General features: G+C 36.1%; 1 protein-coding gene across 2 annotated transcripts in view; it reads right to left on the bottom strand.

Moving 5' to 3' along the window:
- Nucleotides 1-25,692, bottom strand: part of LOC127875117 (TALPID3 protein-like) — a 159,351-nt gene that overhangs the window by 116,781 nt on the left and 16,878 nt on the right. For both annotated transcript variants that reach the window (XM_052419939.1, XM_052419940.1), the window contains exons 9-13: nucleotides 25,458-25,600; nucleotides 14,996-15,182; nucleotides 12,691-12,882; nucleotides 11,448-11,814; nucleotides 10,288-10,378 (exon numbers count right to left, since the gene is read on the bottom strand). In XM_052419939.1, coding sequence (XP_052275899.1) covers nucleotides 10,288-10,378; nucleotides 11,448-11,814; nucleotides 12,691-12,882; nucleotides 14,996-15,182; nucleotides 25,458-25,600 — 980 coding nt within the window. The remainder of the gene's footprint in view (nucleotides 1-10,287; nucleotides 10,379-11,447; nucleotides 11,815-12,690; nucleotides 12,883-14,995; nucleotides 15,183-25,457; nucleotides 25,601-25,692) is intronic.

The raw sequence follows: 25,692 nt of genomic DNA, 5'->3' as shown, positions 1-25,692 counted from the left end.
AAACTTTCGTTTTGATTCCATATTATTTTTTTTTAATACAAACAATTTGTTTAAGCCAAAACGGGACATTGACATTTTCTATTATAGCGGGACACGTTGCTATTTTGTTATTCATTCACACGAATAGACCAACCAATAAAATTGTGTTCTCGAATTGAACTGCGCGTATGCTTCGTTTAAATCATCTGTTGCGCAAAACATCTCGAGAATTATTCAGTTTTAAATGATTTTTGTTTAAATATTGTGCAACCACTCTGAGACTCTCGGTATGGGCAAGCCCGTTTAGACACTTTCACATTTGTAGATGATAGCCTTGATTCCTATCCAACATGCTGGGCGCTCGTCAGGAAGCAATTCGATGCACATCGATCTAACAAGCTGCTGGCATTGCAAACGGCCAGGTCTTTAAATTCACCTTGTATGTCTCGAACCTTTGACCTCCCACTCCGTAAGCGAACGCCCTAATCAGTGGGCTACACAAACGGCGTGTCTCTTTTATGACGTCGGAGAAATTATCAGCGTCGCGAAGTTCTCGTGCCATTTTACCCCGTATGTCTAATGTATGTCAACTCTAATAAGCACACAACGCCCTGAATTCCATTTCATTTATGTTTCAACAACATGAATATCAGATATCCTACTGTAACCATATATGCGTTTTATACAAGAATTGGCAACTGTTTTATAGTGCATTTTACTTAAAACAGTTAACCTGGTCTCTCCACCCATTGAGACATTTCACAGATTTTGGCATGTTTTGGAGTTTGTCAGAAAATGCATTATATTGATAAATATTGATAAATGTAAACATTGGATCTAAACAGCTCCAGTAAACAAGAGGGCCAGAAAGGCCCAAAGTCGCTCACCTGAGATAAAAAGAAATGACCTGTTCTTTGCAGCCCAAGATATCAATGGAACAAATGTTCTAACCAAGTATCATGAAGAATGAACAACAAATGGCCCCTTGGCGGCCATGTTATTTCAGCAGACCTGAACCATTTTTAACTCTTCCAAGATATGTCCAAATTTCATGAAGATTGGGAAAAAAATGTGTCTACTAGACTGTTCACATGTTGTCACTATATACATATAAAGAAAACTGCCACACTCCCTGGCGGGCCATGTTTTTTCACTGATCATGACCATTTTCAAACTTGTCCGAGACATCCACATAACTAATGTTTTGACAAAATTTCATGATGATTAGGCAAAACATGTGACTTCTAGAGTGTTCACAAGCTTTTTAACTATATAAATATAAGGAAAAAGACACCCCCCCCCCTGGCGGCCATGTTTTTTTACCGATCCAAACCATTATCTAACTCAACTGTCCTATCCAGGTGTGGTAGTGCGGTCTCCTTCGCTTACGCAAATGAACCGGTCACAGGACGGTTACAAGTTATGTAACTTTGTGAGCACTTATGTAATGCGGAAATATTTATTTGACGAACTCTTATTTCCAGTCAGGATAACTATACTGACTGGTTGTAATTCAATTAACTAAAGGCGTTCAGTCAGGGACGCCTAAATACACTCAAAGAATTTATTTGTAAGTGAAGGCAGCTTTAACAAAAACAAGAGCACCGCATAACAGGTGCCACGCTCGGCTGCGAAAGCTTGTCAGATTTTTTTTTTTTTTTAGAGGTCACAGTGACCTTGACCTTTGACCTAGTGACCCAACAAGAGATGTGTTTGTTAGAAATCATCTCCCTTTAAAGGTTATTACTTCTCTTGAACCGGGGGGGGGGGAGGAGGGGTGGAGGGTCTCACAGTCAATTATGACCATGTCAGACGTCACTGACAACCAACGCCTGTGGTTTAAAAGAGATCATAACCAGAGTTGATCATATATCTATCTATGGATATAAGTCCACAGGTATGTAATGAACATCAAAGAAATTATAATTATATAATTTAAAAAAAAAACTTTGAAAAATCAATCATTTGGGTTTTAAATAATCAAAATAATAATTCTGTACAGTAACTGTGAAAAGAACTTCAATTCTTGGAAAGGAAATATATAATATGAGATTTATAATTATATAAATTACTTCCCTTGAAAATAATTGTCTGTAACAAATCTTATTTTTAGTAGCAAATAATTAAAAGCCACTATACTGTGACTGTAGATTCACCACTCAAAATGTGCAGCTCCATGAGATACACGTGCATGCCAAATATATAAAGTAGCTATGTTCAATATTGAATAATTTCCTCCCTTTTTAAAGCTTATTACTTCCCTTAAATCTGTATTTTTTACCATAGACCGTAATGGATGACCTTGACCTTTTACCACAATGAGTTTGTAAGAAACACAATGCCGCCTACTGCGCCGCTTTGATTTATTTAACAAAAATATAAACGTGGGCAGGTCAGATAACTATGCCCATTTAAAGCTTATTACTTCCCTTGATTTTGTTTTTTTGACCCTAGACCTTGAAGGATAATGTTCACCTTGAAATTTTACCACTCAAAATGTGCAGCTCCATGAGATACACATGCATGCCAAATATCAAGGTGCTATCTTCAATATTTAAAAAGTTATGGCCAATTTTAAGGTTTTATCACGACGCCTACGGCGGACATCGGACAATGAGCTGGCTATGACAATAGCTCGGGTTTTCTCCGAAAACAGCCTCGCTAATAACTAATTTTCATTCCAAGAACTCGGAAAATGAAGAACAATGACAGAAAATTAAGAACAGGTACAAGCCAAGTCTAAAGAATCTATGTATCGTTACAAAAATGAACAACATACAGCAAATACCTTAATGAATGTAAAAAGAAGTTCAAAATCTGTCAAAACAAGAGATGTGTTTGTCAGAAACACAATGCCCCCTATTGCGCCGCTTTGAAGCCATAAATTTGACCTTTGACCTTAAAGGATGACCGTGACCTTTCACCACTCAAAATGTGCAGCTCCATGAGATACACATGCATGCCAAATATCAAGTTGCTATCTTCAATATTGCAAAAGTTATGAAGAAGGTTAAAGTTTTGGTTAAAGTTTTTTAATTTGTTTTTTTGACCTTTGACCTTGAAGGGTGACCTTGACCTTTCACCACTCAAAATGTGCAGCTCCATGAGATACACATGCATGCCAAATATCAAGTTGCTATCTTGAATATTGCAAAAGTTATGACCAAGGTTAAAGTTTTGGTTAAAGTTTTGGGACACACACACACACATACAATAACAGACAGGCCAAAAACAATATACCCCCGATCTTTCAATCCGGGGGAATAAAAACTGATAAAAATATAAGTTACTGTAAGTCTAGAAAGTGCTTCAAAAAACTTGTTTACAAAATAGGTCTAATTTAATCTAAAAGACAATATTTATGGAGATTAGGAAACTTCAGTGAATCAAATGTAAAAATAAGAAAAAATTACTAAAGTTATTGAAATAGAATGGAGTCTTTCTAATTTAGAAAATGCCAAATAAAAATAATCTAAATAATAAGAATAATTTAGAAAATAATGCAAGAATGTCTTGATGCTGGTGTTAAAAATAATTTAGAGTTTAATTATTTCAAAATTCCAACCTTTTTCAAGAGCTGTTAACTTTTCAAGAAAGCATCAAGAGGTGTTTAAATCAGCCAAAACAGTTTATTTTATACCGTTCATAAGAGATCAATGGCAGAGTAGTCAATTTTCCCTCAGAACAGTGCATTTATCAATGATCAATATCTTCCCAAATTCCAGAGCAGAACTAAAAATAAATTACTGAACCAGGTTAAACAAGGGAGATAAATACTGCATAAATACTGCAAAATCATGTACATGTTGTCTTTCTTTCAGTTATCTCTTGGTTGTGTTAATGACTAAAACAGTTATGTTAACTATGAAAATTCTGTGTTATGAAAAATTACATAAAACAGTTAATGTCACATAATATTTACATAATAAAACCAAACTTTACTACACAGGAAACAAATGTTCTGACCATATTTCATAAAGATTGAGCAAACTAGAAAGTTAACAAGATATTACTATAGCCATATTTAACCATATAAGGAAAAATGCCCCGCCCCTTGGCAGCCATGTTTTCAAGCCAAGGTTACCATTTTTGAACTCATACAAGATATCATTGGGACAAATCATCTAAGCAAGTTTCATGAAGATCGGAAAATAAATGTGGCCTTTAGAGTGTTAACAAGGTTTAACTATAGCCATATTAGGAAAAATGCCCCGCCCCTTGGCGGCCATGTTTTTCAACCAACCAACATCATTTTCAAACTCTTCCAAGATATCATTATGATGAATCTTCTGACCAAGTTTCATGAGGATCGGACAATAAATGTGGCCTCTAGAGTGTTAACAAGATTTTGCTATAGCCATATATAGCCATATAAGGAAAAATGCCCCGCCCCTTGGCAGCCATGTTTTTCAAGCAAACGTAACCATTTTCGAACTCATCCAAGATATCATTGAAACCAATCTTCTGACCAAATTTCATGAAGATTGGAAATAAATGTGGCCTCTAGAGAGTGAACAAGGCAAATGTTGACGTCGCACAACAGACAATGGACGACGGACAATGGACGACAGACAAAAGGCGATCACAAAAGCTCACCATGAGCACGTTGTGCTCAGGTGAGCTAAAAATCAAGAATAAAATTTTAAAAAAGGAAAAACAAGAGGTGTGTTCTTCAGAAACACAATGCCGCCTATTGCGCCGCTTTAAAATAAAAAAAATAAAATTTCTTTTTCCTTTGACCTTGACGGATGACCTTGAACTTCCACCACTCAAAATGTGCAGCTTCATGAGAACGCCACTTTAAAATGTATTTTTTTTTTACCTTTGACCTTGAAGGATGACCTTGACCTTGAACTTCCACCACTCACAATGTGCAGCTTCATGAGAATGCTGCTTTTAAATGTTTGTTTTTTTTACCTTTGACCTTGAAGGATGACCTTGACCTTGATGGATGACCTTGACCTTCCACCACTCACAATGTGCAGCTTCATGAGAACGCCGCTTTGAAATTATTATTTTTTGACCTTTGACCTTGAAGGATGACCTTGACCTTGAAGGATGACCTTGACCTTAAACTTCCACCACTCACAATGTGCAGCTTCATGAGAACGCCGCCTTGAAAAAAAATAATTGTGTTTACCTTTGACCTTGAAGGATGACCTTGACCTTGAAGGATGACCTTGACCTTGAACTTCCACCACTCACAATGTGCACCTTCATGAGAACGCTGCTTTGAATTTTTTTGTTGACCTTTGACCTTGAAGGATGACCTTGACCTTGAAGTATGACCTTGCACCACTCACAACGTGCAGCTTCATGAGAATGTCGCTTTGAAATTATTTATTTTTTTACCTTTGACCTTGAAGGATGACCTTGACCTTGAAGGATGACCTTGATCTTCCACCACTCACAATGTGCAGCTTCATGAGAACACTGCTTTGATTATTTTTTTTGATCTTTGACCTTGAAGGATGACCTTGACCTTGAAGGATTACCTTTACCTTGAACTTCCATCACTCAAAATGTTTAGCTCCATGAGATACCCATGCATGCCAATTATCAAGTTGCTATCTTCAATAGTGAAAACGTTATGGCCAATGTTAAAGTTTTTGGACGGACGGACAGACACCATATATTAGACATTTGACCTTAAAGGATGACCTTGACATTCACCTTTCACCATTCAAAATGTGCATCTCCGTGAGATGCACATGCATGCCGAATATCAAGTTGCTATCTTCAATATTGAAAAAGTTATGGCCAATGTTAAAGTTTTCGGACGGACAGACGCCATATATTTGACATTTGACCTTGAAGGATGACCTTGACCTTCACCTTTCACCACTCAAAATGTTCAGCTCCATAAGATACACATGCATGCCAAATATCAAGTTGCTATCTTCAATAGTGAAAACGTTATGGCCAATGTTAAAGTTTTTGGACGGACGGACAGACGCCATACATTAGACATTTGACCTTAAAGGATGACCTTGACTTTCACCTTTCACAATTCAAAATGTGCAGCTCCGTGAGATGCACATGCATGCCGAATATCAAGTTGCTATCTTCAATATTGAAAAAGTTATGGCCTATGTTAAAGTTTTCGGACGGACAGACGCCATATATTTGACATTTGACCTTGAAGATGACCTTGACCTTCAGCTTTCACCACTCAAAATGTTCAGCTCTATGAGATACACATGCATGCCAAATATCAAGTTGCTATCTTCAATAGTGAAAAAGCTAAGGCCAATGTTAAAGTTTTTGGACAGACGGACAGACGCCATATATTAGACATTTGACCTTGAAGGATGACCTTGACCTTCACATTTCACCACTCAAAATTTGCAGTTCCGTGAGATGAACATGCATGCCAAATATCAAGTTTCTATCTTCAATAATGCAAAAGTTATGGCCACCGTTAAAGTTTTTTTGAAGGACGGACGGACAGACACACTGACTGACGGACAGTTCAACTGCTAAATGCCACCCTACCGGGGGCAAAAAAAGCAGCCCGCAGCAGGGCTCGAACCATTGACCCCTGGAGATCTGGAGTCAAAACCAATTAGACCGCTCGGCCATCCTGCCAAGTATGTATGAGAGACGTATTTTATTCTATATATACGCAATCTTCGTAGTTTCACAAAATTAAACAACAGAACTCTCTAAATTATTCAATCGTTTCGCGTTGCAACGCTTTAAAATTTTCAGGTCTTTAAATCGTCAAAAGATGCATATAATCGCTATATTAGACAATGGTTAATGTTCAGTATTATAGTTTCCTCACAAATATAATAACTAAAATGAAAATTTGCGAATCTGAAACAACTTTTTTTAATTTTGTTAATTTACCAAAACGTGAAAAGTTCCCTTTAATGCATGTTGTAAAGTAAGAAATTAATAAAACTGTCTACAAAAATACAGAACACTATTTGAGTCCTTATAACAATGTATAGAGAAATAATTTAAAATGCATTTAGGTAAGTGATTGAAATAATGATCATGATTTTACAAGTAAGACATAGAGTAAACTAGTGCTAAAATTGAGCCGCGTCATGAGAAAATGGATCTTATGCCGACTTTGAAGTTCTATGTCATTCAAGAATGTATACCGGTAGATATGTTGGCTAACAGATATCAGTTTAGGACTTCATTGCTTCATGGATCCCTTAAACACTTAGAAACGAAAGCCATTATAGATTATCATAGGACATCCTAAAACACGATATTGACACGTTTATATTTGGTGGATCGGTCTGAAATGTTGCATACGCATAGATATGTTGAATTTGAAATTAAGAAGTTATTTTCCGCGATACAAAACACATACCGCAATGCAGATTACATTTTACAGTATACTAAACTAGAGTGTTAACAAGATTTTACTATTGCCATATATAGCCATATAAGAAAAAATGCCCCGCCCCTTGGCAGCCATGTTTTTCAAGCAAACGTAACCATTTTCGAACTCATCCAAGATATCATTGAGACCAATCTTCTGACCAATTTTCATGAAGATTAGACAATAAATGTGGCCTCTAGAGAGTTAAAAAGTCAAATGTTGACGCTGCACAACGCACGAAGGACAAAAGGCGATCACAAAAGCTCACCATGAGCACGTTGTGCTCAGGTGAGCTAAAAATGTGACGTGCAATAGTATACTATTACTCTGGAGACTGCAGCGGAAAACTTGCACAAAAGCGGGTTACACTGTACTAAATTGTAACCCGAAAAAAGGCGTTGAAAAGTAAACCGTGAACTTTTATGAGCACCGAGTTTTTCTTTTATCACATTACATTTAAGCAGGATTAGAATAAGTGTGTTTTAATTTAAAGACATTTTAACAGCAACAATTTACGAAACATCAGTCGCAAATTTATCCATCCTGATTTCACTCCGATTCGTGCCCTGCAAGCGTCTTTAAACAAATCTGTCTCAAATGTCAATAGTCGGGACAGGAATTCCTCGATTTTGGGACTGGCGTGCATCGATCATTCCTGCTCATTCCAACATAGTTCCGGATGCATCCCCATTTTGCCGTTTTAAGTCGTTTTAAACTCGTTCTAAATCCGATCCTTACAAGACTGGCAGAAATTATCAGGACTGTCGAAACCCTATTGCAACACTGAATATACACTACCGGTATATCGGAAAATGCTCGATAAGTTTGGCAAAACGCTGCCTAGAAATAATCTCGTTCCGTTATATTGGAATGACACAACCGAATTGGTATGTTAGAAGTCAGAAAACAATTTAGGCGTTGCCGAAAGTCTTAAGTGGGAAACAGTTACTGTAGCCTTGACATGGAAAACATTCGTTATAACTGACGCACAGACCATAACGCGCACATTATTATGAGAACTATGCCAGAACTAGACGAATAGTTCTCAGGTTCGCATTACGCCAATTAACGGTGAATCTCTTAGTATTACCAAAACAAAAGAAACAGTCGTTTTTTCTTGCAGGATTTCGACACTGACGCATCATAATATGTAAATCACTTTGTTATGAATATAACAAATATAACAAGAATATTGCCAAGCAATATATGTCCCCTACCGGCTCCACCATTGTCAGAATTTTTTTATTTTTTTTATTTGTTGCCATAGCAACCAAAATTTTTGATGTACGAAGAAAATGAATTGACATTCATAATGTCCATATTGCCATCTATTCATGTTTCAAGTTTCATGAAAAAATATGAAGAACTTTTAAATCTATCGCAGGATCCAGAAAAGTGTGCAGGATCCAACATTTTCAGCAGTATTTCTAGTCTATGTGTTGCCATAGCAACCAGAATTCTTGATGTAGGAACAAAATGAAATGATGTGCATAATCTCCATATTGCCATCTGTCCATGTTTCAAGTTTCATGAAAAAATATGAAAAACTCTCAAAGTTATCGCAGGATCCAGAAAAGTGTGACAGACTGGCGGACCGACAGACGCACAGAGCGAAAACCGGTAGGAGACAATAATGGACCGTGCTCTGTGGTAAAGGGGTTTAATGCATGTGCAGTCTGCACAGGCTAATCAGGAACGACACTATCCGCCTGAACTAGATTTTTGCTAAGAGGAGACTTTCCTTAAACAGAAAATATCATAAAAGCGGAAAGTGCCGTCCCTGATTTGCCTATGCATACTGCACAGGCTAATTAGAGACGACACTATGCAAATGCATTTAACCCCATTATCACAGAGCCGGCTCTTATACTTATACATAGACAGTTATATCGTAATCGTGAGTGCAAAATCCACCATCGAAATATGCGAAGAAATCGTAACATCTAAGAATACTTCTACTTAATATTGTAATAATATCATAAGAGTGCATGCAAAGTGCACAACACAAATCCTGATATTGAAAGAGGACATTACTTACTCAGTAATGATTAATTATAATAGTGTGTTAACCATTGAAATGCTTGGTTAAATAGGAATATCTTACTTTTAGAATACACCCACTATCGTGATTATAGCATACAGTGTGTAAAGGGTATACCACTGCAATACTTCGTGACAGTACACCGTCCTAACACTATGACAAGTATCAAGAGATTTTCGTTTTAGGGTGTGTGCAAAGTGTTTCATTAAAACCGCTACCAACATTTCTTTATTGGCCTAGCAGGAATACACTATGTGCATTACTACTGACCGGTATTATTTATATGTATGTAGACTAAGATAGGTTCGGAGAAAATCTCGTTGCCCATCACATTAATCCTTTTGTACCCAATTTAGTGCATGTCATCTAATAATTAACATAAACATTGATTTTCTTTTTTACAGAAATATATGTCTTGTTTTCATTAAAACATAACAAAGGAATAGGGGTGTAAGCAACTTACAGAAGGTAATACAGAAAACGTAGGCATACAGAATTTAAATTTTAGATGCGACCTGGACGTTTTTGTCATACTGTTTAAAATAATCTACAGCCACAATAGACTTCATAACCATATGGTGTTGTATAAAAAACTTATTTCATTACACATATGATCACATTTTCACAAATGGCTTATCAAGGCACCTCGAAAATAAATGAGTACATCTAAATATGTATTGTATGATTGTTGCATGAAATGATTGACACCAGTCAAGGACATTTTCATTCCATGGGATGGGACAATTTGTTCTTATTATATTTTTGGGGAAAAAAAAACATAACATAAAATTGAAATGTTGGGATAAGATGAGCTTTAAGGAAATGCTGTGTGATTAAAAATAATGTTTCAGATCTTTGTCATCTTTAACTGCCCCTAATGAAGAAGAATATAAAATCCTGCTGCAGATGATATAATTCTGCCTACCTGGTGTGCACAGTTGGTTGCAGTCTAGGAGGAGAAACATTTTGCAATGGGGATGTCCCGGAGGCCAATATCTGCCGCAAAAATCCACCATCTGAAATCATGAATCAAGCTGATACAAGCAATCCTACAGCTGCTATAATTATTTAATAACTTTGTTCTTATACTGTCATAATGATTCTTCAGAGACCAATAGTGCATTTGCATAAGAAACGCAACAAGAGCTGTTGCAAAACAACAAGCTCAACTATTGTTCTTTGATACTGTAAAACCATTAAATTTCGTGTGGTACGAATTTTCGTGGATTTGGTTGGTCTGCTGAACCATGAATTCAAGTACCAACGATTATTTATACATTTTTAATCCGAAATCGGTCATTTCCAAATGTCATTTTCAACATTTTCTTCTGTTGACGGTTATCCGAGATACTTGTTTTTTGTAACAGTTACTTCACTTCAGTAGGTCACATTACACTATATCTTGACTAATTAAAATATTTCCGAATTGAAAATGTAAATGTTATTTTTTTTAAATCAAGCACGGTATTTAAACTGTTCATCAACTAATGTTCTCATTTACGTGAGGTCGTCAAATTAACAGTTTACAGATTTATCACATATGTCAAATAGTGCCAATTAAAGTTAAAAGAGACATAACAGTTTTCACACGTGTATTTTGGGGACTTAATTACTCAATTGTTACTACTAGGGGACCAATTGCGCTGAGAAATGCAAATATTGTCAAACCAACATTGATGGCAATTAGTGAGCGGGGACCCACAAGTGCGCCGCTTTATCGCTCTTATCGACAATAATCGGCAACACTTTCATCCTTCAGTGCACATTAACCTCAAGTCTTGCTGTCAACACAGATAATGCTTTGTTATGACTCTGATTGTTTAAATAAAAGTTTAATTATCATGACGGTCAGTCTTCCCCGAAAATATGAAATCCACGAAATTACGTGTCAACGAATTAGTTGATTTTTATTAAACAACGAAATTTCATACCGACGATTTTCTATACGTTTACAGTAGTATATTCTACATTTTCTGTCACTCACCTGATATTCAGAGAATAACATGTTACTGCCCTTATATTTGTGCTATATATCAGGTAAGGCTTAGAATTATATAAAGGCAAGGCTTGACTGAATAAACAAACCTTTACGCTCCTTGTCCTGTGACCTCGACCTTTGTTTTGGTGATGACCTAGTTTTTAGTGCTGTCGTAGGGGAGCTCCCTTTGTAAGGTGACCTTGCTCTAGCCGCCCTGATCTCAAGATCCGACGTGTCATAAATCGTTGGCCTTGGGGCTTTTGCCCTTGGTGCAGGGGTATCCAAGGGAGACAAACTGTCATCATGGTCAAGCATACTATGCCTGGAATGGGAGTTGTCTACCTTTGCTGGAGGCCTATTTACGGTGGTTTTGGAAAAAGCCCTGTTGCCAACATGGATGTTTGCCTCAGGACTGTATGATCTAGGTTGGTATGGCTTGGCTGCCGGCTCTCGGGTCATTGTGAGAAACTTTGCCTAAAACATCAAAGGGTGAAAAAGACTTATCCATTGATCAAACTAAGTTGTTGTGTTGTGTTTCAATACATTCTTTTATGAATTTATGCCCCCTTGTTATTTAAAATTGGAATAGGTGCCAACTATTTTAGACTGGTCACTAACAATTTAGTAAATAATCCACTACAAATATCATTTTTATATTTTCTAAAAACTAAACATTTCTGGAAGGAATCTTGAGGCAACTAGTTAATATTTCTTTGTGTTGCTAATATATCATCATCATGAAAAGGGAGGCAAGAGCTCATAAAAATCTAACCTGTTGCCATTTTTGGATACGATTTAATACATTATCATCCCAAAGCCTTGTGGTTTGTCCCAAACTTTACAATATCCCGCAAAACCTTGTCAGCTATGATAAAGATGCAATAAACTTGGGAATATGTGGATAACTTCAGATGCAAAAACTGTCTGGCACATTTGCACTTTATGTAGATTGCATATTTTAACTTTCAAAGTAATCCCTTAAGACATGTGGAAGTAGTTTGCTCCAAAAAAACATAGAACATGCAATGCAGACCAACTGACTAACCAACAGACAAACCAATCAACAGACAGAGTGCTCCAAAAATTCTCCCTCCTTAACGGAGCACAATATAACCTGACCTACGCTATGGGCAGAGGTCTTTATAATGCATGGGCATATAGTGTCTTCCAAGATTGACTTCTGCAGTCTGCACTAGCTAAACAGGGACTACACTTTTTACTGTTATTGTATTTTTTATTTAAAGGAAGTCTCCTCTTTACAAAAATCCAGTTAAGGGACAACACTTTACGCACATGCGTTAAGCCCTGTTTTCACGGAGCGCGGCTCAAGCTCAATTTCCCTCTCCGTACCTGTAACGCCATCTGAGTCTCCTGCAGACGCTCCATGTACTCAATGCGCCTCTCTGTCATTTCAGCCACCTGGCGCTCCAGCTGGCGCACACGGTCCCCATCAGATTGGTCAAGGGTGCGGGACCGGCCACCCGTGATGTCCTCAATCTTCCTTAGCACCTCGGACATCTTCAACTCCATCTCCTGCTGGGCCTGGGAGAGGTAAAATATCATGTTAGTTCAAGAATGCCCTTAGTGCAGCAAACTGCAAAATCATTCATATTTGTCAGTATGATATTTTGTGTTGTTTTTTTTTTTGGGAGGGGGGGGTAAGCCTTTTTCTTACACACATTAATTTGTTGATTTTTGATTTTGGAAAAAAAAAAGAAATCGCTTATGTCATTTTACGATGTGTTTGTGTGTGGTAATTTCGTTGACTAGTCAACTCACAAAACAACAAAATTAAATTCCCACAAATAACAATTATTTTACAGTTATTACAGCCTGGATATTGCGTCATTAATCTCAGATGAAGATTTTCTAATTTAAGTTTTAAGATTCTATACATACAGTAGATTCCACTTAATTGAATATCGGATAATCGAATAATTCGGTTAATTGAATAGAAATTGAAAACACCAAACCATTTGCATCTCTTCCCATTGTAAAAACTCCACATTATTCTGATATGAAATATGGCGTATTTCGGTTAATTGAATAGCCAATTTTCTATTGCACACTATAATCCAGCAAAGAATGTCATAAATCTCCAAGGATACGCATCCTATCGACGATTTTGACATTCTCAATTGACTGCCTTTGTTTTCATTTCACACCATGTATGTATGCAGCGTCTGTCAAGCGTCACGTCACGTCAGGTGTAGTATGCGAGAAAGTACAATGCAAACACTGGAGTCTCCGGTGTGCAGTCAGGCGCAAACTTTCGAACGCAAACTGTCGAGTAACACACTTCAACAGTTTGTTGTCGCTTAGAAATAATTAAAGAGTGTGTTGCTGATTAGAAACAAACTGTTGACGTGTCTTTCTCGACAGTTTGCAATAGGTGATGGAATGTTACACTATATTCTCAGTTCGTGTATATAAACCTACACAACTGTGTCACAGTAATTCATATCTAAGCATGATGTCGAACAAACGAAAACGTGCACATTTATCAAAATATCGCAGTCTAACACTGCTGATCATGTTTTCACAGTAAACAAAATTAAATCCAGTCTTGACCAGATTTTCCAGTAAGTCAGTACACAGTATGTACATTATCTGTTTCATTACAAAACTACCTAAAAGAGCGTAACGTCAAAGATACAGCATTCTCTTCGCTACAAAGTTTTCCTTCCACAGTGTATACACCCACGCTAATTTTCGCACGCTTTTTACCAGGAAAATACATGAGCAATAGAATGGGAAAAATCATTACACGCACACTTTACATGCTATGGCGTGACGTTGTACATTGCCGCATAGTTTTCGCAAGCTTTTTGTCGGGGCAAAGGAAATACATGTGGACATTTTATGTAAAGCTAGAAAGTGTGTTTTGGATTAAACATTTTTTATTCTCAATTGGGAATTAAAAAAAAACATTTATATTATATTCATAATGAATTCAATATCATATTTAAATATTAACTTTGTTTAAACGCTTTATGTGTCGAAACAAAGTTTTGATTATGCATGAATAGCACAATTTCCAGGATTACACCCGGTTAGTGATAATATTGGAAATATAACTGATTCCGTATAATTGAATACTCCGGATAATTGAATATTCGGACGTGACAAATGGGCTATTCAATTAAGCGGAATTTACTGTATTATGATTTAATGTGAAATATATAAATGTATTAGTATTATAAACTAAAAATTCAACTTTTTTTATTTGTTTCTTAATTCAATACGTAATATGAAATGAACATTTAGTATGTCTGACTCAAAGCTATGAAATGATGTCATTATGTTCAGAGTCTTTTTAGATTATCCATGATTAATGGGCCGCTCATTGAAATAAAAACTTTTTTTTTGGAAAGGCATAATATAACAGAAATTGTAATGTGTAATTATGCTTGCTATTATCGCTAAAAATGAGATATTCTTGTATTAAAATTCATATTTTCATTTAAATACTCTTGAAAAAATTAAAGTTCATGGAATGTTCACTCTGATTTGTTAAAAAAATAATAATATCTGCTTCTTCAGGGATCTATTTAATTGCAATATTGCAATTACTTTTTACGTTTAAATTGTAAATTTTCCTTACAAATTTTCAGACACTCAAATTAACAGTAATTAATACATTGTAATGACCTACCCTAAGAAAAGGTTGAGTAGCAGCAACAGCAGCACTAGCAGCGGCAGCAGCAGTCAAAACCTGATCATTTGATTGGCCGAGAGCTGGTTGCTGTGCTTTCAACTCTCCAGTGCTGGAGGTGGAACTGGCCTTGCTGTCAAGGCCCACAATTCTGGCCTGAACTACCCGACGGATTGGTCCCCCTTGCCTAAATGGAAATATATTTAGGCTAGGACAGAATCCAAATAAGTTTTATTAACTTACCATTAGTACCTTTTTTATATAACTTTTTGCCTTTTATGCATTTATGATCAAAACAAATCACAAACTATTTTAGGTATGGTAATTTTTTCTGCTAAACAGCGGACATTGAAGTCTCTTCCTGTGTCAAGTAAACTAGTTTTTATATTCATATGACAAAGACAAACATTTGTTAAACAATAAACGCAAGATAAACTGAAATAGTCATACACGTTGATGCAAGCATTATAACATATTTCAAATTTAGAACAGGCCTAAAAATAAATAATATAAGTGAGCTACATGTGTAATAAAATCATTCCAGAAATGAACAAGAGTGATGCGAATATCACAATAAATAAATGTCTTACCAGCATGAAAATGCTTTGTACATACAAGATTGTAAATATTGATAAAAAAATCAGTGCATTATAAAATGAGGGGTAATAAAATACTGCTGCTAAATTTTACACATTATATTATATAATATTATGTTATAATTATTCTTAAAACAAATGCCCTCGCTTTTGAGGTTGGCTTTGAATCTGTCAAAAGGTGATGAACACTAAGTATACAACAATAAAGTTTTTAATTGCATCAATTTATCAATTCAATTAATGTGCAGCAATTTTAACTACATGTACAATTGAGTACATCATATACAAGGAATAATTTGTGACATAAAGACAAAGAAAATAAAAATTCAATGTGATTCTGTCTTCAGGCTTATTTTGCTCCATAGTTGAAGTGTGTTTTTTTTTATACATGGCAAAATGTTAGACATTTGTCATTTCATGGTTTCCTTTTTAACTCAAACATATTTTTTTTCAGTGATTTTGTCTAAAACAGAAATATATGAAATAACAAGAGATGTGTTTGTCAGAAACACAATGCCCCCTACTGCACCGCATTGAAATACAATTTCTATTTATCGTTTGGCAGGTATAGAAATCATCTCCCTTTAAAGGTTGTTACTTCCCTTGAATTTTATCCAATCCATCTGAGGGGGGGGGGGGGGGGTCTCACAGTCAATTATGACCATGTCAGACATCACTGACAACCAAAACCTGTGGTTTAAAAGAGATCATAGCCAGAGTTGATCATGTATCTATGGACATAAGTCCACAGGTATGTAATGAACATTAAATAATTAAAAGCCACTACCGTGACTGTAGAATCACCACTCAAAATGTGCAGCTCCATGAGATATACATGCATGCCAAATATAAAAAGTGGATATGTTCAATATTGAATAATTTTCTCCCTTTTTAAAGCTTATTACTTCCCTTAAATCTGTATTTTTTACTGTAGACCATAAAGGATGACCTTGACCTTTTACCACAATGTGTTTGTCAGAAACACAATGCCGCCTACTGCGCCGCTTCGATTTATTTAACAAAAATATATACGTGGGCAGGTCAGATAACTATGTCCATTTAAAGCTTATAACTTCCCTTGACTTTGTTTTTTCAACCCTAGACCTTGAAGGATGATGTTCACCTTGAAATTTTACCACTCAAAATGTGCAGCTCCATGAGATACACATGCATGCCAAATATCATGGTGCAGTCTTCAATATTTAAAAAGTTATGGCCAATGTTAAAGTTTTTTTCGAACGGACGGACAGACTGACATACCGACTGACGGACAGTTCAACTGCTATATGCCACCCTACCGGGGGCATAATAAAGACATTAAATTTATTAAAAGAAAGTCATACGATTAAAATGGTGCTTTTTAAATTGGAAATGTTAAATGCTGCCGGGAATACATCTGTCAACCAACTTCCTTGGTGCAAATGTCACTGTATTTTGATATATACATATACATGTTAAGAATATTGCAGGTAACAGCAAATATCATTACATATTTGATAAGGGAGGTTGTTTATACTGCATACTAAAGGTCAATACAATAACAACCAGTTGTTGTAGGGTTCTTGCAGTGTTTTTTTCAATTGTAATGCAATTTTAATAAATGTCCTGACACAAACCAGCATTTCAAAACATTTTTTACAGGGGGGGGGGGGGGGGGGGGGGGGTGGTATAATGGTAATTCCCCATTATACATTGTACTGTCTCATTTGAAATTGCACTCCTAAAATGTTTTGCAGTATCTGGTTTACATGTGCAATAAATTTCATGGCTAGACATCTTATGCCACCTTGCAAAAATTGTAGTCATTAAAATATCATTCTCATGCAATATAGTTAATTTTCCAACAGTTCCATTTTCCATAAGTTCTAGAAATGGCAAACCAACATAAAAAGCCTTTAAAGATATTCATCTCACACATTGTAACATTATTATAATCATATCCGTAACACGTTGTTTTTTCCAACATCCTTGAACAAGATCCAATACAAAGCATGTCAAATAAGTCACAGTTGACATTCTGTAGTTGTTTCTGTTTCACCACAACTGTGTCACATTTGATCACATTGTTGTTGTTTGTAACAGTATATTTTATGACCTTGACAGACAATCCAGAATGGCAAAAACCCAGTTATATTAGACTCACTAGTTTTTAATCAGTGGGAAGGCTTCAGACAATTTACAACAAATAAATAAACACACTCTCACTTATTTAATTGTTTTCATACATTTAATATAAAACAAGGGGCTTTTTCATTGTCTTTTTTTAATACTGAATTGTATTTTTAATTTGTTGTGTCCTAGACAACATTAGACATAAAAGTAATCAATGGACATAAAAGCCAAGGGTTTAAAATAGTGCATTTAAAATGATATATGAACATTACAAGGTCATTTACTTTGTTGTTTTTTGTAAATGTTTTTGAAATATTGATTATGTTTGATTCTAATAAAGCATAACTTAAACTCCTTAAAAAGAACATCATTAAACAAGAGCTTTGTCACAGACGTGACTTATACCCCCACATGCTGCTTTGACACAGAATATTTAGCCTAGTTTTTGACCCGGCATGACCTATATTCAAACTTGACCTAGACATCATCTAAATACAACTTCTGACCAAGTTTGGTGAAGATCGGATGAAATTTTGGGGACTGATAGACCGACAGACAGACAAAGTGACTCCTATATAGCCCCCATTACCAATGGTAATGGGGGTATATTAACATCAATATACTAAAGAGCTGCAGAATACAAACCTGTTTTATTAATTCCTGATTTAACAAAAACAAATAACTATTAATATATCTTTTGCATGTATTTTCTTCTTTAAATGAGTTTCCCTCTGTGAAAAGGGAGTTTAATGCATAAGCGTAAAGTGTCGTCCGCACAGACTAATCAGACACCACAATTTCCGCCTAAACTTGATTTTTGCTTTGAAGAGACTTTCTTGAAATGATATATATCATTTAAGCGCAAAGTGCTGTCCCTGATTAGCCTGTGCAGACTGCACTGGTAATCTGGGATGACACTTTACGCACATGCATCAAACCCTTTTTTCACAGAGCACAAACAGCCCAAATATAATTATATTGATAAGTACTTAGTAAAATAATGAGACTACAAAAAAACATTTCTTAGTGATGTGTGGTGTTCTAATTAATCTAACTGAAGCTAAGTTTATCTTTTTCTACATATGAGAATGGCTCTCGGAAAACCGGGCTTAAAGCATGTGTGTACAGTTTGCACAGGATAATCTGGGATGATATGGGCTGTGTTCTGTAAAAAGGGGGTTAAATGAATGTGCGTAAAGTATAGTCCCAGATTAGCCTGTGCAGTCCACACAGGCTAATCAGGGACGACACTTTCCGCTTAATCTGGATTTATGCAAAGAAGAGACTTTCTTTAAACGAAAAATATCATGCGGAAAGTGTTGTCCCTGATTAGCCTGTGCGGACTGCACAGGCTAATCTGGGACGACACTCTATGCACATTCATATAAACCAATTTTCTCAGAAAACGGCCCATATTTTAGGCACATGCATTAAGACCTGTTTTCTGAAAGTGTGCCTCTGATACATGCTCTATTTAACTGAAATACAATGCTGTGAAAGGATATTGTCAGGATATTACTGAAAAGTCGTCAGTGACATATTTTTTATAAAGGTCACCAACGCATTACACTTCAACACAAGTAATAATGCACCAAACGGAAATTGTTTTCTTTTATCCCTTCAAATGCATTTTCATCTGAACAGTCTGCTGTGAATATTTGAGTAACAAATGCATTTGTACAAACTAAAATATCTACTTCAAAAATGAGTTCTCCATGGCACAGCATCAGTATTAGACAATGGGGCCTTACAATTTTGCCTTGTTTACGGATACAGTTACTTAAATACAGCAGTTAGGTAAATGATTAAAATGGAAGACAGGTATAAAATGCTGTATACTTATTCCTGTTTTAGATAACTTGCCCTATGGTTTTGATATACATGTATTCCATTTGGTTCCATGTCACTGTTCATTACAAAAAATCATAAGACAGAAGTAAAGATACATAGCAGTTACTATTAAAAATACAGTTACAAATCACACATACTTAAATCAGCACTCAATATGAGATTTGAAAATATTATAATCATAAATACCTATTAAATATCATTACATTGGGCTTTTCTTAGTCATCTTAGGCAAGGTGAGTCACTTGGTACAAACAAAGATATCAAATCCAAAGTATGATCTGATTCTGTATTCAGTGTCCAAATTATCTGCCACCTTTCCAAATCAATTAGATTGATATTAAAAAAAAAATTTTTTAACACTGTTGCATTTTAAGAAGAACACAAATATGTTTTCACATTAAAAAAAACTAGAGCTTTGTCACAGACGTGACGAATACCCCCACATGCCGCATTGACACAGAATATTTTGCACGTTGTCTTCACAAAAAACAGCCGACAACATGCTCAATGTTTAAAACGCACTAAGTGTACCAATGACCTAGTTTTGTACCCGAAATGGCCCATGTTCGAACTTGACCTACACATCATCTAGAAACAACTTCTGACCAAGTATGGTGAAGATCGGATGAAAACTACTTGAATTAGAGAGCGGACATCATGCTGAATGTTAAATAACGCACTTAGTGACCCCGTGACCTAGTTTTTGGCTCAGCATGGCCCATATTCAAACTTGGCGTAGATATCATAAAACTTCTGACCAAGATTGGTAAAGATATTGGATGAAAACTACTTGAATTAGAGAGCAGACAACATGCTGAATGTTTAAAACGCACTAAATGACCTAGTTTTTGATCCGGCATAACCCATATTCAAACTTGATCTAGACATCATCTAGATACAACTTCTGACCAAGTTTGGTGAAGATCGGATGAAAACTACTTGAATTAGAGAGCGGACACCATGCTCAATGTTTAAAACGCACTTAGTGACCCTGTGACCTAGTTTTTGACCTGCCATGACCAATGTTCGAACTTGGCCTAGAAATCATCTAGATACAACTTCTGACCAAGTTTGGTGACACTCGGATGAAAACTACTTTAATTATAGAGCGGACACCATGCTCAATGTTTAAAACGCACTAAGTGACCCCGTGACCTAGTTTTTGACCTGCCATGACCCATGTTCGAACTTGGCCTAGACATCATCTAGATACAACTTCTGACCAAGTTTGGTGATGCTCGGATGAAAACTACTTTAATTAGAGAGCGGACACCATGCTCAATGTTTAAAACGCACTAAGTGACCCCATGACCTAGTTTTTGACCTGCCATGACCCATGTTCAAACTTGGCCTAGACATCATCTAGATACAACTTCTGACCAAGTTTGGTGAAGCTCGGATGAAAACTACTTTAATTAGAGAGCGGACACCATGCTCAATGTTTAAAACCCACTAAGTGACCCTGTGACTTAGTTTTTGACCCGGCATGACCCATATTCGAACTTGACCTAGACATCATCTAGATACAACACCTGACCAAGTTTGGTAAAGATCGGATGAAAACAACTTGAATTAGAGAGCGGACACTTAATACGGACTTACAGACAGACCGACAGACAAGCTCACTCTTATATACCCCCCTAAACTTCGTTTTTGGGGGTATAAAAAGTAAAGTTGATTTCCATTCTTGTGACCATGACCCAATGGTGCTTTAAACCTTATTTCTGCTCAAACTAAAAAGGTCATAAGTCGTTTTGCTAGTGGGAATGGCCAGTAACAGCCTCCACAAATTAAGTTTCAAATGCATGCAGCGATTTTTTTTGACCAATTGGGAAAAGTACCCGTACTGGTCCTATTGGGAAAAATTGAGTCGTGAAAACCTGTAAATTGGGAAAAATCGAGTCGTGAAAGCCTCAAAATGGGAAATTGGTGTATTTGATATTATGCTACCAAATACTTGATAACGAAGTGTTTTCAAGCTGTCAATATTTACCTAGGTTCAAGCCAAAGCCATAGAGCTGCAAAGGGAAACTTATTAAATGTTGCATTTAAAAAAAAAAAAAAATAATAATAATTTTTTTTTTTAACCTTAAATTGGAAATTTTTTGGACACCAATTGGGAATTTTGTAGTTTTTTCGTTATATGGAAAGTGCCGTTTACCGGTACTTTATACAGAACAAAAAAAATCGCTGGCATGGTAAATCTTGGTTGAAATCCAACAAAGGGCTTTTTTTCTTGATTTGGGGTAAGGGCATGTCCTTCCATTTTTTTTTGGGGGGGGGGGATGTCTACACAACTGAGAAAGGCAAACATAATTTCCCAAAGTAAGCTTGAAATTTGGGGAATGCATCATTTTCTAGAAATTATCTTTGGGAAAGGTGCCTATAAAGGCCCTTACTAAAGAAGGAAAAAAAGCCCTGCAATGTGCCACTGGAATGTTGATTTATTCAATTACTACAGTACATAGCTATAAGAAAATGGTACCACCCTAAAACTTCTTAATAGTTGCTCATATAAATAAGGATAATAAAAAGCATTAAATAAAAAGAAACTTTGTTTGCTTTTGGGGTAATATCCATTTTTTTTCTCATTACAGTCTGGAAAATTGATGTGCGCATGTGCTGGTGAAAATATTTATTTTCTCGCTTGACTGAGAAAAACAATCCACTGTATTACCCTCAATGCAAACAAATATCCTTTATATAATACACTATAATATACAGAATGTCAGTTAGGGATATAGTTTTATATACATTTAAGGTTATCAGTACAGTGGAATCTATGAATATCCAAGAAGTTGTAACATTTCTATTGTCTACACTAATTGGGGGGGATAGACCTAATCTTCATCATGTATCACTGAGTGAATATCTAAAAACAGTTATCACTGACATTAAACAAGTTATCTATGCCAATCATAATAGCCTCATTTTGGCAAAACTAGGTTTAATGCATGTACATAGTATCACCTAGTTTAGCCTGTGCAGTCAGTACAGGCTAATCAGAACAATACTTTGAGCTTTCATTGTAGTTTTTGTTTAAAACTAGTCTCTTCTTTGTGAAAATCCAGTTTAAGGGGAAAGCGGACAGCACAGGCTATCTGGGTTGACACTTTATGTACATGCATTTAGCCCCATTTTCCCACAATGTTGCTCATGTAATCATGTATTGCTAAATGGATATCTAGAAGATATCGCTGACATTAAATATGATATCTATGCCAATTATTAGAAGTACCCATATCTAGGACTAATAATTCTGGTAATGGTATCAGACCAACTATGGGTGTTGTTTTTGTTAGTAACTTTGGTTACAAAATACCACCTTATTGACTCTGGACCAAAGCTTGGCATACTAAAGATCACAGCAAATCAATGTAAATATCATCATATCGAGTCTTAAACAGATCAAATTAATGTACATGTTTAAGGTTTGATCTTTCATATGTATTATCAAAACCAGTGCGCTCACCTTAGACCCTAGAAAATGAATTGATTTGATCTGCTTTTGTGATGGTTGTTGAATAAATTCTTCTTCTAACCAAGCCTAAGAAATGCATAATCGTATACCAATATGTTAAGAGCAAGTTTTATGATGTATTGGACACTGTAAGTCCAATATAACTATAATTTAGTGAAAACTTGTTCCTTGTTCATACAGATAAAAAAAGTCAAAACCTGCACCACCAGCTGGCAGTAAAGTTTTAATAGAACTTTTCCAAACTTGACATTAATATCAATGGAACACAATATATTTGGCAAGTTTCATGATCATTGGGTAAAAGGGTTCCAAAAGGGTTCTCAAACTTTCTGACCTAATTCCACAAGGATTTGGTTATAAATCAGGCCTCCCGAGTGTTCACTGCTGGTAAATGTTAACAACCAGCGACATCAGGGGGAACAACAGACAAAAAGTGACAACAAAAGCTTACCATGAGCAGGTTGTGCTCAGGTAAGCTAAAAATATGGAAAACAAGAGATGTGTTCGCCAGAAACACAATGCCCCCTATTGTGCCGCTTTGAACATTTATTTTTGTTACCTTTGACCTTGAAGGATGACCTTGACCTTTAACTTCCACTACTCAAAATGTGAAGCTTCATGAGAACGCCGCTTTGAATTTATTTTTTATTTTTTTTACCTTTGACCTTGAAGAATGACCTTGACCTTGACGGATGACCTTGACCTTGAACTTCCACCGCTCAAAATGTGCAGCTTCATGATAACATGGCTTTGAATTAATTTTTTTTACCTTTGACCTTGACGAATGACCTTGACTTTAAAGGATGACCTTGACCTTGAACTTCCACCACTCAAAATGTGTAGCTTCATGAGAACGCCACTTTGAATTATTTTATTTTTTGACCTTTGACCTTGAAGGATGACTTTGACCTTGAAGGATGACCTTGACCTTGAACTTCCACCAATCAAAATGTGAAGCTTCATGAGGACACAGCTTTGATTTATTTTTTTTTCCTTTGACCTTGAAGGATGACCTTGACCTTCCACCACTCCAAATGTGCAGCTTCATGAGATACACATGCATGCCAAATATTAAGTTGCTATCTTCAATATTGAAAAAGTTATGGCCAATGTTAAAGTTTTCGGATGGACAGACACCATATATTAGACATTTGACCTTGAAGGATGACCTTGACTTTAACCTTTCACCACTCAAAATGTTCAGCTCCATGAGATACACATGCATGCCAAATATCAAGTTGCTATCTTCAATAGTGAAACAGTTATGGCCAATGTTAAAGTTTTTTTTGGACGGACAGACAGACTGACATACACACATACTGACATACTGACTGACGGACAGTTCAACTGCTAAATGCCACCCTACCGGAGGCATAAAAATATGCACAATTTAAAATGTTTTAATAATTTAGCATGTTAATTTGTAAATGTATCTTTCAACAACAAGGAATTAAATTTACTGTAATTTGAGATTAAGTACCCAGTAACATGTATTTATTAAAAATCATCCAACAATTTTTTGTATTCAACTGAAATAAAATGTTACTTAAACAGCAAACAATGGATTCCATCTCTGTTCTGCAAATATCAAGGGTTTAAAGCCTAAGCAACAAACTTAAAAGAAGAATAGTAACACAAAACAAAATGAATCAAATAAATGAAGACTTCTACAATATTCATATAATACATTCGGGACGGACCAATATTTGTGTCTTGTTCTGGAAAACTGGGCATAATGCATGTGCGTAAGGTGTCGTCCCAGATTAGCCTGTGCAGTCCACACAGGCTAATCAGGGACAACACTTTCCGCTTAAAATAGATTTTCGGTAAACAGGGACTTCCTATAAACAAAAAATACCATTAAAGCGGAAAGTGTCGTCCCTGATTAGCCTGTGCGCACTGCATAGGCTAATCTGGGACAACACTTTACCCACATGCATTATGCCCTGGTTTCTCAGAACACGACACATATAAAAAGCAGAACCGTAAACAAAATGAAATGCAAGGAAGTGATGCATGGCCTGAGAGGGTTTACTTCCTAGCAAACCAAACAATCTTTTTTTTTGTTATCGTTTAATTTACAAAATGCAAAAAACTGGTAAAAATTGGTTTAAAGCAAAAATTCAAGAGTATTATATTTTATTTGATCTTGTTTTTAGTTATTATCCAAACACACTTAACAAACAGCTTTGTATTTCATTACAATCCCATCATAATGTGGCCAAAATCTGGCTCATTGTTTCTGTGCAATCTTGACATCGACACCACAAACATTAAGGATTTATTTTAAGTTCCATTCCAGCACACACATAAAATCAAGTGATCAAATTTAAGTGAAACTGTTGTGTTTATTGTTTGAATTGTCTTTGTTATCCGGATACCAGTTACACAAACTACCTCGTAAATTGTATAATCAAGTTACCTTCGAGCGAATGCCTCCTTGGCAATCTTCTGTTGCCCATTGGCGAGGAAGTTGGAGATCTGTACATCCTCGTCCTTGCGTTTGTCCGGCACATCAGGCCCGTCAACTACTCCACCCTGCTGAAGACCTCTGCCTGTAGCGTGCTGAAAAATGGAGCCTCAATCTGATAAAACTAGGCTTATTGCATGTGCGTAAAGTGTTGTCCCAGATAAGCCTGTGCAGTTTGCACAGGCTA

This window comes from Dreissena polymorpha, chromosome 3 (assembly GCF_020536995.1).
Source record: "Dreissena polymorpha isolate Duluth1 chromosome 3, UMN_Dpol_1.0, whole genome shotgun sequence".
Taxonomy (NCBI): Eukaryota; Metazoa; Mollusca; class Bivalvia; order Myida; family Dreissenidae; genus Dreissena; species Dreissena polymorpha.
The sequence above is the reverse complement of the archived record's forward strand: the minus strand, read 5'-3'. Positions and strand labels throughout refer to the sequence as shown.